Consider the following 18,904-nt stretch of genomic DNA (forward strand, 5'->3'; position numbering starts at 1 on the left):
CACGGAGCTGCTCCTGCCCCACGTGCGGCAGCATCCAAAGAAAGAGACATTGAAAGGAATTGTGTTGCAGTGAGTGAGAAACGAAGTCATAGCAAAAGGAGAGGAATATCATGGGGAGACCAGCTAGAAGCAGGCTGCCTCCTTCTGAAGCGCAGTAACCGGTAGCCAGAACACTGAGGGAGTAAGGATCTCTATGCTTTACTTCAGAGACTGGCAGGACAGTTGATTCCACGTTAGCTGCCCGACCATATACCCAGGAGGCACGGTGGCAACTTGTGGGGGCCGGGGCGTCTCTAGGGTCCCTATAAAAAGCCTCAGGCCACCAGTCATACGGGTTTGTCCTATCCTATCCATCAGGGGGATAGAGAGGAAGAGACTTAACACCTACAATAGTTGTGAGGACCTTACCGAGTTGCTGAGCAGGGAGGGACTACAACACTCAGGCTCTAGGGGAAGGCTATTGAATTCCACCTGGATAAGGGGACTCTGGATTTGCCTTCAGACCGGCTGGACTCTGCCTACCCTGTGGTCCCTACCCTGGACTGTGGATGCTGAAGCCTTCAGTAAAGGTAAAGAGACTGCAACCTTGTGTCCTCGTTATTGACTGCGCCTTACATCATCCACCATCCACCATCTACACTCTGGGAAGTCCTGGGGATACACTTCACCTGTGGGAAGGTATACCATCTAGCTGCCATAACATCACCCCAGCGGACCCCTAAGCAGCGTCGGTCACCCTGACCGAATACCACAGGTGGCGTCACGAACATTATCCCTTTAAAGACCTTTCCCCATTTATTAACGGACGTCCCCTAGGGCCACGGACCGGGTCAGTCACCGTGACATCCCCACCGAGAACAGAAGGGACTGGTACCGAGTAACCCCCTAGCCCTTGGGGTCGCTCCACAAGACTGGTCTGGCGCTGCCACCGGCTGGCTAATCAAATATGCTTATTAGGAATTTAGGTGAACCCTTGATGTGGCCAAGAGAATTATTGCACTGTTCCGCCCAAGGGTTTTTCATGCCTCACCTCCATATGCTGGTGACTGACAGCTCTGGCTTTCCCAAGAGTGAGCAGGATCTGCAGAGAAAGCCCAGGCCAGAGCTGTCAATCAGCAGTGAGGAAAGCGAGGACATGCAAAACCAGTGGGTAGAACAGTGCACTGAGCCTCTTGGCTACAAACAGGGTGCATAGAGCATTATAATTACCATATTTGATTAGACTTCAATATGTGCAGAACAGAGGCAGCGATTAGATACTAAAAGTGCATTTTTTTATACGGGGCCATATCACCTACAGTCCTTAGCTCATATTGTCAGGTTGTGCTGACAGACTCCCTTTGACATCGGTATCAGTGTTTTCCTGTGATTTTCTATTATTATCTAGTACAGGAGATAATGTTTATCACTGTTCCTATATTGGTAGCCACTGGCTTGTGTGAGATCTTGGGGGCAATGAAAAGCTTCTTCTGAAAAGGAATGTAAATTAGATCTCCCCCAGAAGGAAGATAAGTGTCTCTCTGCTGCCACCTACAGGCAGCTCCACTATAAAGGTACCTTCACACTGAACAACTTAACAACGATATCGCTAGCGATCCGTGACGTTGCAGCGTCCTGGATAGCGATATCGTTGTGTTTGACACGCAGCAGCGATCTGGATCCTGCTGTGCCATCGTTGGTCGGAGCAGAAAGTCCAGAACTTTATTTCGTCACTGGATCTCCCGCAGACATCGCTGAATCGGCGTGTGTGACGCCGATTCAGCGATGTCTTCACTGGTAACCAGGGTAAACATTGGGTTACTAAGCGCAGGGCCGCGCTTAGTAACCCGATATTTACCCTGGTTACCAGTGTAAATGTAAAAAAAAAAAAAAACACTACATACTTACATTCCGGTGTCTGTCGCGTCCCCCGGCGTTCTGCTTCCCTGCACTGTCAGCGCCGGCCGGCCGTAAAGCAGAGCTCAGCGGTGATGTCACCCCTGTGCTTTACGGCCGGCGCTTACACAGTGCAGGGAAGCAGAACACCGGGGGACAGACACCGGAATGTAAGTATGTAGTGTTTTTTTTTTTTTACATTTACACTGGTAACCCCGGTAAATGTTACCCGGGGACTTCGGCATCGTTGGTCGCTGGAGAGCTGTCTGTGTGACAGCTCTCCAGCGACCACACAACGACTAAACAGCAACGCTGCAGCAATCGGCATCGTTGTCTAGATCGCTGCAGCGTCGCTAAATGTGACGGTACCTTTAGTCATTGTCCGACCCAAAGAGCAATGAATCATGATGGAGGATTTAACCAGATGGGTGTCTTGTCTTTTTGGAGAACATTCACATTGATTTAGCACCTAGAGTATCTATTTATAGGTGGCACCAGATAGTCTCTTTACTTCCTTCATCTGGACAATTTATTTCCACTTCCATTACTATCTGGTAATGTAAAATATCTGATAATCTGGCTCCTATGAGATCCCACTTATGCTGGATTAGAGGAGTTTAACTATATCATGTATCCTGTAGAGATGCTAATATGTGCCGAGATAATATGGTATGTTTTATTACGTAATCTATTGATCCATTCCAAAATAGGAAACGTCAGGGTCAAAGAGGGAAAGATGGGTTTGGGGTTAAATATAGGGACGGACCCTTAAAACGAGGACGCTGGAGTTGACATGTGCAGTGGCTCATTGTGGTAAAGCATGGGATATATGAGCAGAACATGATATCCTGCCAGCATAGCTGTGCCCATAGGAAGCTAACGGAGGGTTAATGTGACAGCTGAGTCAGTGAGGTCATGGATGAAGTCATGGTGTGCAGGGTGGAGGCCTCCAGATGTGTGCATGCGGCTTGTACACCCACAAAGATCCTCCTTTCTGCTCATCCTGATCCAATGCACTGGAAGTATCCAGAGACCTGGGGCCACATGCACATTTCCTATAAAGCTGCGCACAGTGTCCTCCCTTACTGGAGACTCTCCTGCATGATCTCATTACTGGCTGCCATACCCCTGAACACTTGTAGATGCTGATTTATGGATATGAAGCGTCTCCTGAATAAATAGCGAGTGCTACAAGCGCTAATTGGTTTCCTTACATCACATCTATAGATATCGCAGCGCTGATGGATCTGGCGTAGGCTAAAAACAACCCCCGTGGATCTTGTCAGCAAGATTATCTACGAGCTGAGAACTTCGCCCATTTCTTAACTGCAGGGGGCAGCATTTTCACAAGAATCCAATCAACTTTTGCACTTTCTGATGTGAGGGCAATTGTGGGGAGGCATTTCACATTTTTCTACTGTCGGTAAGGGCAGGTACTGACGTCCATTTGTTCTCCCACGAGAAAAATGGTCCGATTATGCTAATCAGACTCAGATCACAGATTGATCACAGGGGGATCCATTTTTCTCGGATGTGGAGAATTGGAAAAAAAAAAGTTCCTCCATCTTCTCCATTTCTCCATTCAGCCTGTCTGTGAAAATTGGACCCCACTTGGATATCCTCTGAGTACGATCCGATGTTTTCCACGGACCCATACACACGAATGGGTGATGCCGTCTGATTGTCAGAGGCAAATCGAGGAAAAAAATCAGACGTGTGCATGGCCTCATTGAATAACATTGGTCCGAGTGTATAATGCTTTGATGGATCATGGTTGAATAACAACTACAGTTGTCTGCACAAGCCCTTCGAGGCTAGACAACCCCTATATAAGCCTGAACCTTGTCTTAGGCCGGGTTCACACGTCAGTGGCTCCGGTACGTGTGGTGACAGTTTCCTCACGTACCGGAGCCCCCTACTCACGTAGACACATTAAAGTAAATGTGTCTCTGCACATGTCAGCGTGTTTTCACGGGCCGTGTGTCCGTTTGCAAAACACGGAGACATGTCAGTGTTCATGGGAGCACACGGACCCATTAAAGTCAATGGGTCCGTGTAAACACGTACCGCACACGGATGCCGTCCGTGTGCCATCCGTGTGCTGTCCGTGTGCGTTTTTTCTGTCATAGGGTTAAAATTGTAAAAAATGTTGCAATACATGGACACGGACACACGTACAGCACACGGACCCTAAAAACGTACTCACGGACATCAAACGGATCCCACACAGATGGCCTACATGAGCACACGGACACGGATAACTCCGGTACCGTTTTCTCCGGAACCGGAATTATCTGGACGTGTGAGACTGGCCTTATATTGTGCCACATTACAAGCCACAGTACTAAATAGCTATTACTACTCGTGGATAAATTACTACAATTTCCACTTTGGCCATGTTAGTGCATTTTTTTGTACTCCTTTTCGTCAATCTAGACATCAGCTTTGTAAAGTTTATCTCACAAAGCCGATGACTATCTCATGACTGTTCTATCTCGTATGGGATTATCATCCCCCAGTCTCTGATTGCTTTTCTCAGAGGTTTTTAGTCAAACAGTGAATGGAAGGAGACCTTGTCACTGTAAAGGAAGGGGAGCACTGAATTTCCTCCATTATTTGACTACATTTTGGGCTCAGGGCAAAAATTGGAACATAGTGGCACTAAAAGGTGTTGTTTTCTGCCATCGAAAATAATCTATAAGGGCAGTCTCACACGTCCAGATATTTCCGGTACCAGAAAAATCGGTACCGGAATTATCCGTGTCCGTGTGCCGGTGTGTTTCTGTGGCACATCAGTGTGGTACACGTGCGGCACACGTGTGCCGCCCGTGTGCCCACTGGGTACCACACGCACCGTGCCGGAGACCGCTAAAGTTTAGCGGTGTCCCCGGCATCGTGCTGAAGCCCCATTCATATCTTCCCTGCAGCAGCGTTTGCTGTAGAGAAGATATGAATATTAGTGTGTAAAATCAATTTCCAGGTCCCCAACCCCCTCCCACCCCCTGTGCGCCCCCCCGCTGTGATTAAAATACTCACCTAGCTTCCGGATCCCTCGCAGTGTCCTGTCCTCGCCGCACCTTGTACTGTATGAGCGGTCACGTGGGGCCGCTCATTTACATTAATGAATATGCGGCTCCACCACTTTGGGAGGTGGAGCCGCATATTCATGATTGTAATCGGCGGCCCCACGTGACCGCATACAGGAGAAGATGCGGCCAGGAGAGGAAGCAGCGCCGGCGAGGGAGGGAGCCGGGTGAGTATTTTCAGAACAGTGGGCGGGCGCACAGGGGGTAGAGGGCGGGGGGCACATAGATCTTTATTGTAAACACACTTATTCATATCTTCTCTACAGCAAACGCTGCTGCAGGGAAGATATGAATCGCGGCTTCAGCACCAGTGGGGGGACAGCGCTTAATGTAGCGCTGTCACCTGCACGGCACACGGACTGCACACGGACAACGTCCTTGTGCGGTACGTGTTTTACACGGAGCCATTGACTTTAATGGGTCCATGTAATCCGTGCGCTCCCACGAACACTGACATGTCTCCGTGTTTGGCACACGGAGACACGGTCTGCAAAAAATCACTGACATCTGCACAGATGCATTGATTTTTATGTGTCTACGTGTGTCAGTGGCTCCGGTACGTAAGGAAACTGTCACCTCACGTACCGGAGCCACTGACGTGTGAAACCGGCCTTAGGGCTTCTTGAGGTTATAAAAGGTGAATCTGTCACCGCGTTTTTGCTAGGTAAGCAGACAGCAGCATGACTGTCACGGGGATACCGCGACAGAGAGGGGCTAGAAGATCGCGGCATCCGGCTTCACGAACTCCTGCACTGGGTAGAAGCTCTTCACCACAGAATTAAACAGTGCAGGTTTTTACTTGCTGCCAGTGCAAGGGTTAATCAGTTCAGTTGATTTCCTGGAGCTTTCCTATCTGGATTGTTTCAGCTATTTAGTGTTGTCCACTCCCCCTCTGGTATATATGCTCACTACTGCCACTTAGGAATTGCCAGTGTTACTTCTTACTGGCTGGTTTGGAGTTGGATGTGTAGTTCATGGTTGGAATTGGTGTTTGGAAATTTGTTCAGGAGATTGTTTTCTGGAGTTTTGTTTATGTGCACATCCTCATCCTTTACTATTTGGTTTTTCCTTCATTTTACTCCCCTATATTCCACTTTGTTGAATGGTGAGTGCATTTTGTATGATTGTTTTATCATTTATCCCTGTCTGTCTTCCCTTGTTTGTCTGGTTACACTATACACTTTGGCTTTCAACCTTCCTGGGTGGGGGAGGGGACAGATAAGGGTTGATATAGAAGCGTAGCAAGACACATGAACCTGGCTTGTCTACCTTCAGGAGTAATCCGGGAGACAGGGATAGACTAGGGCTTACCTAGTTCTAGGGATCTAGTTAGTGCCCACAGTCCTAAGGCATTGCGTAACAATGATGTAGGTACAGAGAACCTGATTCCAGCAATGTATCACTTGCTTGTCTGCGTGCTGTAATTTTGATCAAATCTGTTCTTTCTGCTGAAGATCTAACAGTGCTCAGAATGTTGAGCTCCGTATAACCCCACCTGTATATTGACAGAAAGCTGTCAATCAGTGGGGGATGCGGTTACACAGACAGTTGACTAGGAGGCATGAAGCAGTTATTCTATAGTGATAATCTCCTACTTTTAAAATTCTGATTTTATTGAAACAGCAAAACACAGTCTAGTTAGTGACACAATCTAGTAAGGTTCCCAGTTCATGCTGGGAGACAGAAACAAAATGTCTTCAGATGTATAAAAACAGAAAACAGGAGTAGTGAGGGAAAGGTAGAAAATGTTTAATTCGTATAAATTACAAAAGTACTTCTGTTTTAGAATTAGATAATTAGATATTAAGTATTAGGTTGACTTTTAGATTTTGGACAGCCCTCTTTTATTTTCCCCCAATTTTTCCTTTCCTCATTATAAAAAGTTCTACAACTCTTTTTGTTCCCCTTGAGAAAGCACACACATAGGAAGCGAAACGCGCGTCGGGGGTCTTTTATCACCTCGGTTCCAGCCCGGTGTGTGCTTCTGCCCGCTTCTTGATAGGTAAGCACTGCCCAATACTTATTGGTTAACATTCTATTTGGGATTGTTGCTGGTCGGCAGTAGCTGCCATTATGAGTTATCATGCATTAGCAGCCTTATGACTTTTGATTCACTCTTAGATAGGGCAGTTTGCACACCTGGGGATTCCTGTTTTTAACCATCCTTTTTGCACTCTATACTTTTTGAATTTTTGTATATGGTATCATGTATTAAAATCCTTTTGTACTTTAATAAAATATCATTCTTTTAACCCTACTTACTCCTCTGTCCTCCTGGCATTACTTGTAGTTATGGAGTGGGTTGCCTTTGTTCCAGGCTTTGGGCCTTTCTTCACTATTTAGTGTTTGATTGTCCCTTAATTCTAAACATGGGTTCTGGTTTTGTTAAACTCTTTTTGTTTGATTAGTAAAGTCTGTGACACTTAGTTCTCTTTGGATCAATAGGAACAGCAGTCCATAGACCTGTAATGTTTCACACGGTGAACAAAGTAGTGTTCATTTTAGGATCCAGTTAGAAATAGGACCCTGAGTGACTTTGCATGGAGCCTGGAAGGGGTTTGCTTCCTTTATGAACTTTACAAATTATGTTAACAATGTAGATGTCAGCAGAAAAGTGTAATCCGCCACCGTGAACTGTGTGTATACTGTATGTAGGGAGGCCATGACATCTGTAGGGTCACATGTGAAACCATTATCTCCTCTAAGGCTGCCGTCACGCTATCAGTATTTGGTCAGTATTTTACATCAGTATTTGTAGCCAAAACCAGGAGTGGAACAAATAGAGGAAAAGTATAATAGAAACATATGCACCACTTCTGGGTTTATCACCCACTCCTGGTTTTGGCTTACAAATACTGATGTAAAATACTGACCAAATACTGCTAGTGTGACGGCAGCCTAAGAGGATCAGGTGCCAATAGAAGTTGGTTCAGTAATACAAAACCATAGGGTTATCATGTACCGCCATGGTTGCTATGTGCACACGGCCATGAGGCCTAACCGCTGATTTTCTTATTTAAGGCTTATTTTTAAGTTTTTGGTGGCAATTCTTTATACAATGGCCATAAAATGAACCAGTAATGGACTGAACCCAAAAGATGTTCACAATATAAGATTTTGTTTGCCTTGAATAATTAATTGTTGATAAATGTGTTTGGAATGGAGGAAAGAAGGAAAGAAAGAAAGAAAGAAAGAAAGAAAGAAAGAAAGAAAGAAAGAAAGAAAGAAAGAAAGAAAGAAAGAAAGAAAGAAAGAAAGAAAGAAAGAAAGAAAGAAAGAAAGAAAGAAAGAAAGAAAGAAAGAAAGAAAGAAAGAAAGAAAGATTGAACAAGGGCTGCTACATTGTTCATTTAGGGCCCCTGGAGATAGGGTGCCCGGCCCATGTTGGCGGTATACCTTATTTTATTTGGCATTGTGAGTCTGTACAGAGATCCCATATCGGTGCTTTACAAAGTTTGCAAATCAATGCATGGGAAATAACAAGAGCATCACAGACGGAACATGAGGGTGCACACAGCAATAGCTCCTATTGGATTCACCTCTATGTACACCTCAATCTCCAGAACCAATTCATTATTTTCGTCAGACACAATAAATAACACATGACCAGTCAATATTAATCAGCATGGTTATGGAAAAATCTATAGTTCTCAAAGTAAATACAGGAAATAGTTAAAGAGAACCCGACAGCTGACACATGCTGGCCGAGCAACAGGCAGCATTTTTGAGGCGCTGGCTGTGTGAGCCATTTATGTTTGACCATGCAACACTGTTTTATTTCAGAGAAAAATATACTTTAAAAGACTCCGGGGACTGAGTTACACAAGAGACCAGTGCTGCCTGTGATTCGGACACTATGTACCAACTCTCAGGTTCCTTTTAGCAATTATCCCTTTTTGGTAAACAAAGATGACTCATGAAGATCCTGTTCCAGAAAACATTACTACTTCCCGCCTTCAAGCAAGTGCAAGGATTATTCTATAAAAATGACCAGTCACTTGCCATAATTAAGTAATTTTTTGAGTGGGGTAAATGTCACTTTTCTCCTGAATGTTGGTGTTGTTTTTCTTTTGATCCTGTATTTTTTAATTCCTGAGATATGGACCTCCTTTCCCTGTTTATAAATCACCAAGTCTTTTAGGGGAACAGGACATGGTCATAAAAATTCTTCCATAGAGAAGATGGGTTGACCACGCCCAGATAGAGAACATATGATGACCACGCCCACATAGAGAACATCTGATGACCACGCCCACATAGAGAACATCTGATGACCATGCCCACATAGAGAACATCTGATGACCACGCCCACATAGAGAACATCTGATGACTACTCCCACATAGAGAACATCTGATGACCACGCCCACATAGAGAGCATCTGATGACCACGCCCACATAGAGAGCATCTGATGACCACGCCCACATAGAGAACATCTGATGACCACGCGCACATAGAGAACATCTGATGACCACGCCCACATAGAGAACATCTGATGACTACTCCCACATAGAGAACATCTGATGACCACGCCCACATAGAGAACATCTGATGACCATGCGCACATAGAGAACATCTGATGACCACACCCACACAGAGAACATCTGATGACTACTCCCACATAGAGAACATCTGATGACCACGCGCACATAGAGAACATCTGATGACCACACCCACATAGAGAGCATCTGATGACCACGCCCACATAGAGAACATCTGATGACTACTCCCACATAGAGAACATCTGATAACCACGCCCACATAGAGAACATCTGATGACCACGCCCACATAGAGAGCATCTGATGATCACGCCCACATAGAGAGCATCTGATGACTACTCCCACATAGAGAACATCTGATGACCACGCCCACATAGAGAACATCTGATGACCACGCGCACATAGAGAACATCTGATGACCACGCCCACATAGAGAACATCTGATGACTACTCCCACATAGAGAACATCTGATGACCACGCCCACATAGAGAGCATCTGATGACCACGCCCACATAGAGAACATCGGATGACTACTCCCACATAAAGAACATCTGATAACCACGCCCACATAGAGAACATCTGATGACTACTCCCACATAGAGAACATCTGATGACCACGCCCACATAGAGAGCATCTGATGACCACGCCCACATAGAGAGCATCTGATGACCATGCCCACATAGAGAACATCTGATGACTACTCCCACATAGAGAACATCTGATGACCACGCCCACATAGAGAACATCTGATGACTACTCCCACATAGAGAACATCTGATGACCACGCCCACATAGAGAACATCTGATGACCACGCGCACTGTTATGAACAGGTAATTCAGAACCACAGTGGACCTTGAAGTTCAGAGCACACAAGGTGACCTGACAGTTACCAAAAAACATAGGACAAGCTCTGAGACGTGGAAACTCTGCTGACCGCAATCCCTAATCCTAACACACCACACTAGAGGTAGCCGTGGATTGCGCCTAACGCTCCCTATGCAACTCGGCACAGCCTGAGAAACTAACTAGCCCTGAAGATAGAAAAATAAGCCTACCTTGCCTCAGAGAAATTCCCCAAAGGAAAAGGCAGCCCCCCACATATAATGACTGTGAGTAAAGATGAAATACAAACACAGAGATTAAATAGATTTAGCAAAGTGAGGCCCGACTTACTGAATAGACCGAGGATAGGAAAGATAGCTTTGCGGTCAACACAAAAACCTACAAACAACCACGCAGAGGGGCAAAAAGACCCTCCGCACCGACTAACGGTACGGAGGTGCTCCCTCTGCATCTCAGAGCTTCCAGCAAGCAAGAAAAAAACAATATAGCAAGCTGGACAGAAAATATAGCAAAAAATAACACAAGCAGAACTTAGCTTATGCAGGATAGAGAGGCCACAGGAACGATCCAGGAGGAAGCAAGACCAATACTAGAACATTGACTGGAGGCCAGGATCAAAGCACCAGGTGGAGTTAAATAGAGCAGCACCTAACGACTTAACCTCCACACCTGAGGAAGGAAACTCAGAAGCCGCAGTACCACTCTCATCCACCAAAGGAAGCTCATAGATAGAACCAGCCGCAGTACCACTCATGACCACAGGAGGGAGCTTGGCCACAGAATTCACAACAGCGCACATAAAGAACATCTGATGACCACGCCCACATAGAGAACATCTGATGACCACGCCCACATAGAGAACATCTGATGACCACGCGCACATAGAGAACATCTGATGACCACGCCCACATAGAGAATATCTGATGACCACGCCCACATAGAGAACATCTGATGACCATGCCCACATACAGAACATCTGATGACCACGCCCACATACAGAACATCTTATGACCATGCCCACATAGAGAACATCTGATGACCATGCCCACATAGAGAACATCTGATGACCACCTCCACATAGAGAACATCTGATGACCACACCCACATAGAGAACATCTGATGACCACGCCCACATACAGAACATCTGATGACCATGCCCACATACAGAACATCTGATGACCATGCCCACATAGAGAACATCTGATGACCACCTCCACATAGAGAACATCTGATGACCACACCCACATAGAGAACATCTGATGACCATGCCCACATACAGAACATCTGATGACCATGCCCACATACAGAACATCTGATGACTACCTCCACATAGAGAAAATCTGAAGACCATGCCCACATAGAGAACATCTGATGACCACCTCCACAGAGAACATCTGATGACCACACCCACATAGAGAACATCTGATGACCACACCCACATAGAGAACATCTGATGACCACGCCCACATAGAGAACATCTGATGACTACCCCCATATAGAGAACATCTGATGACCACGCACATCCCTTGTAGATTGTGAGCCCTCGCGGGCAGGGTCCTCTCTCCTCCTGTACCAGTTGTGACTTGTATTGTTCAAGATTATTGTACTTGTTTTTATTATGTATACCCCTCCTCACATGTAAAGCGCCATGGAATAAATGGTGCTATAATAATGAATAATAATAATATAGTGAACATCTGATGACCACGCCCACATAGAGAACATCTGATGACCACGCCCACATAGAGAACATCTGATGACCACGCCCACATAGAGAACATCTGATGACTACGCGCACATAGTGAACATCTGATGACCACCTCCACATAGAGAACATCTGATGACCACGCCCACATAGAGAACATCTGATGACCACGCCCACATAGAGACTATCTGATGACCACGCCCACATAGAGAACATCTGATGACCACGCCCACATAGAGAACATCTGATGACTACGCGCACATAGTGAACATCTGATGACCACCTCCACATAGAGAACATCTGATGACCACGCCCACATAGAGAACATCTGATGACCACGCCCACATAGAGACTATCTGATGACCACGCCCACATAGAGAACATCTGATGACCACGCCCACATAGAGAACATCTGATGACTACGCGCACATAGTGAACATCTGATGACCACCTCCACATAGAGAACATCTGATGACCACACCCACATAGAGACTATCTGATGACCACCTCCACATAGAGAACATCTGATGACCACGCCCACATAGAGGACATCTGATGACCACGCCCACATAGAGACTATCTGATGACCATGCCCACATAGTGAACATCAGATGACCACGCCCACAAGATAACATTGGATGGCCACGCCCACAAGATAACATTGGATGGCCACGCCCACATAGATAACATTGGATGGCCACGCCCACATAGATAACATTGGATGACCGTGCCCACATAGAGAACATCAGTTATGAACACACCCATATACAGAACATCCAATGACCACACACATATAATGAACATCTGATGGCCACGCCCACATAGAGCTCATTGGATGACCACACCCATTTGGTTACAATATTTGCATAAGGGAAAGGGAGGGCCACATTTCAGGAATGGAAAGGCGCAGGAACAAAAGAAAAGCATCACCAGATTCAGGAGAACAGCGGCATTTACTCCAATTAACAAATTAGATATTTTATCTTGCGCAGGCGTGTACTACGGAGGACATAGAATGAACTTCAATCCAATATTGCGGCCAGCATGCAGCCAGCGGGTAAGGAAAGGGTGAATCAAACACCCGAAAACTCCGCCCATATGACCGAAAACCAGTCCCGTCAAATTCAGGTGACAGGTTCCCTTTAATGTATTTGCCATTTTGTACCACCTTTATGTCTAGAGGTATGACATAAACGTCCTGGGCCCTAATACAAAATCTGTTAACAGAGTTCTTAAAAGGATGTTTCTCAATATAAACTACATGGATAATTAGGCAGATCTCTTAGACCTATTGAGGCTGGTGTACTTACTTTGACAGTCCATGTCAGAATGATTTCCTGCCTAGTACTAGGATTATTTTTTGATCTACAGCTGAAATCTGGCAGAATACCGAATTTATCACACAAAATGGACCCTCAACAGTGGGTACCTGTGATTCCTGCTTATCACATAGGCCAATATGCGAACATTAAGATATAGAGCAAGAAAAGAGGAACAACAGAAATAACAATGGTGACAACAGGCTCCAGCAGGAGGGAGGGAGCTAAAGAAATGCTAACTTATTTACAGGCTGTTGGTTACAGATACAGCAAGTATTGACGGTTTGGAAAGTTCTTTAGCACTCCAGACAGATTCCACCTAGGGGACATAAGACCTAAAGATTTTTGGTACCTCATCTGAGAGCAGCCTGATGTAGGGGCAGAGACCCTGATTCCAGTAATGTATCACCTACTAAGCTTTTGCTGTCATTCTGATAAAATCACAGTTTTCACTGCAGCAGATCTTTCAGTTTTCTGAATGCTGAGTTGTGTATAACCCCGCCCACACCACTGATTGGCAGCATCCTATGTATACTCTGCATAGGCAGAAAGCTGTTAATCAGTGGTGTGGGTGGAGTTATTCAGAGCTCATAAGTATGGAGGACTACAAGGAAGACGGTTTACTAGTCCTCTAGTGATAATCTCCTGCTGATACAACTGTGATTTTATCAGAACTACAGCAAGCAGTCTAGTAAGTGACACATCACTGGAATTAGGGTCTCTATCCTTACATTAAGCAGCTCTCAGATTAGGTGGAAAAACCTGGTGACAGATTCCCTTTAAAGCTTCAACAACCATTTCTTAATTTCTAGACAAGAGCAGATAATCTTTGATTTATGAAGTATGGAGGAATGTGATTTCTAGTTGCATTCCTGCCAAAACATGTAATGCCAACTATTTTTGTACTTCCGTTAAACACTGAATGTTGATTGATCGGTTTAGCAAATTTAAAGAAGATTCATTATAATTTATAATTCATTCATTTGGAATTAGGAGTTTAGTCGGTGGTCTTTTTCAAGTGGGAATACAGAGAAAGCTGTCGATCAGTGATAGGACCGCCCTCTAGACTCCTAAACCCACAATCAGTAGGAATTAAAGGAAAAACATGACAAGTAAGGCGTCATTCAGACACACGATGCTCTCGTATGAGTGTTATCAGTGATTTTCACAGGTCCGTGATTCTTCTCGGTCAGCAGAAAGTTGCCGAGACATGTCCAATTTTCATCAGAGTATTGCATCAAAATCGGCAATGCAAGTCTATGGGTCTGTGAAAAAGTTAGACTGCACTCGGATGACATCTGAGTGCTGTCTGATTTTCACAGACTGTCATACAGGAGAAGGTGGAAACCCTGATGGCACTCGAATCACACTTTAATCAAACTGATTGGAATTAGCGGAACATTTTCCTTTTTTGTGAGACAAATGGACGTCTGAGTCCTTCTGCTGAGACTTTGCCTACAAAGCTATATGCCCAAAGAACACTCTACAAGTCAAATGTGACCACTTCCCTATAACTGGGCACATGATACAGAAATTCCAACAGCCTGATATTTTTTTTTTTAGCATTGAATCAATAATCTCACTAGTCAGATAGACGGATTTGCCACTTTTTCACATTTTTACGCCAGTGTCTCCCAGCTCGGCCAAAAAGGGCAGAGCTGAGGCGACACTGTGTGACACCATGACCCATCTAATTCATGACAAGCTATACCAGAAATTTTACTCCAGTCCATGACTGGAGTAAGATTTGTGGCGAGGCGCACAGACGGACTGGCATGACACTCGTAAGTCGATTCTGATTCGGTAAGAGGAGCGTCTGACTCCAGCATGCTCCTTCATCAAGATTTTCCCACTGGTCTCGATGAATTGGGGGTGAATGTATTTTTAATCCTTTCATGTAGCCGCCTCATACACAGCTTCATGTTTGAGGCACGTTGTGGCCCCCTGTGTCTGCGCTCTGCCCGAATTCCTTGTTGCACCTGTTAATGGAATGTGATCATAGTTTGTGTCCAGCCATTAATGCTGATAATCCGCAGGAATAAGTGGAATACCGGACTTAAAAAAAAACCACATGCCCGATTTTGATCTGAGGGTCGGACCAAAATCGTCAATGCAAGTCTATGGGGTCCGTGAAAAAATCAGACCCATCATGACATCCGAGTGCTGTCAGATTTCCGGGAATTAGGAAAGCAGAGTTAAGATAAAGCTTAAATTCGTATCTTCTTGTGGTGAAGAACACACGTGATATTGTCAGATTTTGGAATGGTGCCGTACTTTGGAAGTATCATATGGATCTCAGCTGTTCCCTGACAAGTGGCAGCAGTCTGGGCTCGTGGTGGATCTGAGCGCTGGCTCTTTAGCATGAAGAACATTTGGAATTGTTTTCATTCCTCTGTCATCCAACATCCGACACATCCAGATTCTAATTGTTTGGATGAAGTTCCGCTAAATTTGGCGCAGAACGTCGCCCAGGCTTGGAAGTCAATGCCCAGATGTAGCAGAGCTGAGTTTTTTTCCCCCCTTTGATACATCACCACATTGTGCGATCAGAGCACAGTTAAATTCCGCTAGGCAGAATCGTGGCAGCCGCAATTATTTTTTTTAATCAGAATGTCGTCGATAGATTTAGGCTAAAGAATAAAGTTTTGTTTTTTTTTTGCTCACCTTTGGGTCTCTTCCAATTTTTCTTCGAAAGCGTCTTGTCGCTGAGCGTCCTCGTTGTCCGACATCTTGTCCTGTCACGGTCGCTGTGTAGCAGGGTCCGGCTGTGTGAGGTGTGGCAGGGTCTTACAGTGTGATCCAGATGTGAGTGATATGGGTGTTTGCAAATTTGATTTTTTTTTTTTCGTCTTTCTTGCAGCCAACACTCAACAGGGTGTGCCCGGTGTATAGCTGTGATGTATTGTCTTACAATAGATTTGTGTCTTAGGTTACGAGTGGATCTATGTGTTATGCCACGGTGCAAATCTCTCCTTGCTTCTTTCCTGTGTTGTGTCACATTGTGCCGTCTCCTTCTCCCCCCACCGCCGCGCTATTCGACAGGATGTGGTTTGTGAACGTATCATACTTCTGTATTTCATATAGCTCAGCTCACAGGATGCAAATCAGCCAGATCCAGAAGCAGCTACCGGCCTGATAATCCTTAGATATCGGATACAATCTGCATTTCTGCTACCTTTCATGTTCTGGTGGTCATTTACCCCCTAGCGGGGGCATGTCATGCATGCTGTGTGTACACGTATATGTGCCGGAGAGCATTGTGCACCGCGTTGGCTGAGCACATTAGTATCATTTCCTGCCTCGATTTCCTAGACCTTTTTTTCACTGACTCATTTCTAAAGCTTTGTCTCGTTTGTCATGACATTCAGACGATAAAATGTATGCAGACACTAAGGGGCTCGTTCACAAGGCCGATTTTCTCGGACGGGGGCTATCCATGGTTCTCGCGCTTTTACCTATGATCTTCGATTTTTTTTTCCAGAAACATCGGAGACATGTCCAATTTGGATCAAAATCAACAATGAAAGTCTATGGGTCCGTGAAAAAATCAGGCCGCACTTGGATAACGCTGATTGTCAGAAACGAGAAGGCGGAGAATTTTATTTTTCTCTACGTACGAGAAAAACTGACAACACTCGGACCAAACTGTTAGGCTGCTGTCACACTAGCAGTATTTGGTCAGTATTTTACCTCAGTATTTGTAGCCAAAACCAGGAGTGGGTGATAAATGCAGAAGTGGTGCATATGTTTCTAATAGGCCGGAGTCACACATGCGAGAAACACGTCCGTGTCTCACATGTGAAAACCAAGCTCTGGCGCCGGCACTTGGGAGCAGGCCGCGGCTATGCGGCCGCTCGCTCCGCTCTGGAGTGCCGGCGCCAGAGCTTGGTTTTCACATGCGAGACACGGACGTGTTTCTCGCGTGTGTGACTCCGGCCTTATACTTTTCCTCTCCTTGTTCCACTCCTGGTTTTGGCTTACAAATACTGAGGTAAAATAGTGACCGAATACTGCTAGTGTGACGGCAGCCTTAATAGGAATAATGGATCTGCTTTTCTCAAACATGAAAAATACTGATGTCTGAATGAGCCCTAAGGTTCCGATTCATCATCTGCACTTTCTTTCAATCTTGTGGTTTTTGTTGACTTTTTTTGCACTAAATTTATCAAAATGGCGCATGTGATTCATAAATTTTGTACAAAGCCCAAACTTGTCTTTGTTTTCCGTTTCTAATAGGAAAAGTCACATGTTTCACAAAATGCCGTAAAAAACGCACCATAATATCTCTTCAGGGAGGGCACTGGAATAGATTTGGGGAAAATATTCACCCGCTGTGAAGTAGTTGCTTGCACATGTGGATCGCCCCCACGTAAGGGCAATGGGGTACTCGGTGCCGGGTCCTTCTGTTCCCTCAGCGAGGATGTCACGGTGACCCGGACCGTGGCCCTATGAGGGGCGCCCAATAAAAGGCAGAGTTCGTAGATAACGGTAGTGTTTGTGACGCCACCTGTGGTATTCGGTCAGGGTGACCGACGCTGCTTAGGGGTCCGCTGGGGTGATGGAATGGCAGCTAGATGTTATACCTTCCCACAGGTGAAGTGTATCCCCAGGGCTTCCCAGAAGTGTAGATATTGATGGTGGGTGGTGCAAAGCGCGCTGAATAACGAGGACATAATGGGTGCAGTCTCTTTACCTTTAGGCTGCCGTCACACTAGCCGTATTTGGTCAGTATTTTACATCAGTATTTGTAAGCCAAAACCAGGAGTGGGTGATAAATACAGAAGTGGTGCATATATTTCTATTATATTTTTCTTCTAATTCTTCCACTCCTGGTTTTGACTTACAAATACTGATGTAAAATACTGACCAAATACTGCTAGTGTGATGGCAGCCTTACTGAAGGCTTCAGCATCCACAGTCCAGAGTGCCGGATGACAGGGTAGGCAGAGTCCGGCCGGTCTGATGGCAACTCCAGAGCCCCCTCATCCAGGTGGAAATCAGTAGCCTTCCCCTTGCGCACAGTAACGTAGTAGGTCCCTACTTGCATAAGCTACCATAAGGTCCTCACTGTTGTTACTTCTCTCTCTCTGTCCCCCAGATGGATAGGACAAACCCGTATGACCGTGGTGGCCTGAGGCTATGTTATAGGGTCCCTAGTGACACCCCTCCTCCGCGTTGCCACCTTGTCTGCTTAGGTGTTTAGGTCGGACAGCCAACTTGGAATCGACTGCCCTCCCGGTCTCTGAAGTAAAGCGTAGAGTCTATTACTCCCTCGGTATTCCGGCCACCGGATCTGCGCTCAGATGGAGGCAGCCTGCTTCTAGCTGGTCTCTCACTGATGTTTCACTCCTGTTGCTATGACTTCTGTGCTCACCCACTACAGCACACTTCCTTTCGTGTCCTTTCTTAGGATGCTGCCGCATGGGTTGCAGGCGCAGCTCCGTGTCCTTCTTTCTTACTGAGCTGCTGATGTTCTTCCTTTTCCCTCTGTCTGCCTGACAGAAATTCCCTGGGCCGAGCCCAGTCTGCTTCTCTCTCCCACTCCTCCTCTGTCTGACTCTCTGACTCGCTCTC

General features: G+C 45.7%; 1 protein-coding gene across 1 annotated transcript in view; it reads right to left on the reverse strand.

The window, feature by feature from the left end:
* Nucleotides 1–16,584, reverse strand: part of LSP1 (lymphocyte specific protein 1) — a 98,646-nt gene extending 82,062 nt beyond the window's left edge. The window contains exon 1 of the mRNA XM_069740579.1: nt 15,995–16,584. Within this exon, the coding sequence (XP_069596680.1) occupies nt 15,995–16,059 (65 nt within the window). The 5' untranslated portion in view covers nt 16,060–16,584. The remainder of the gene's footprint in view (nt 1–15,994) is intronic.
* Between the last annotated feature and the right edge of the window lie 2,320 nt (nt 16,585–18,904).

This window comes from Ranitomeya imitator, chromosome 9 (genome assembly GCF_032444005.1).
Source record: "Ranitomeya imitator isolate aRanImi1 chromosome 9, aRanImi1.pri, whole genome shotgun sequence".
Taxonomy (NCBI): Eukaryota; Metazoa; Chordata; class Amphibia; order Anura; family Dendrobatidae; genus Ranitomeya; species Ranitomeya imitator.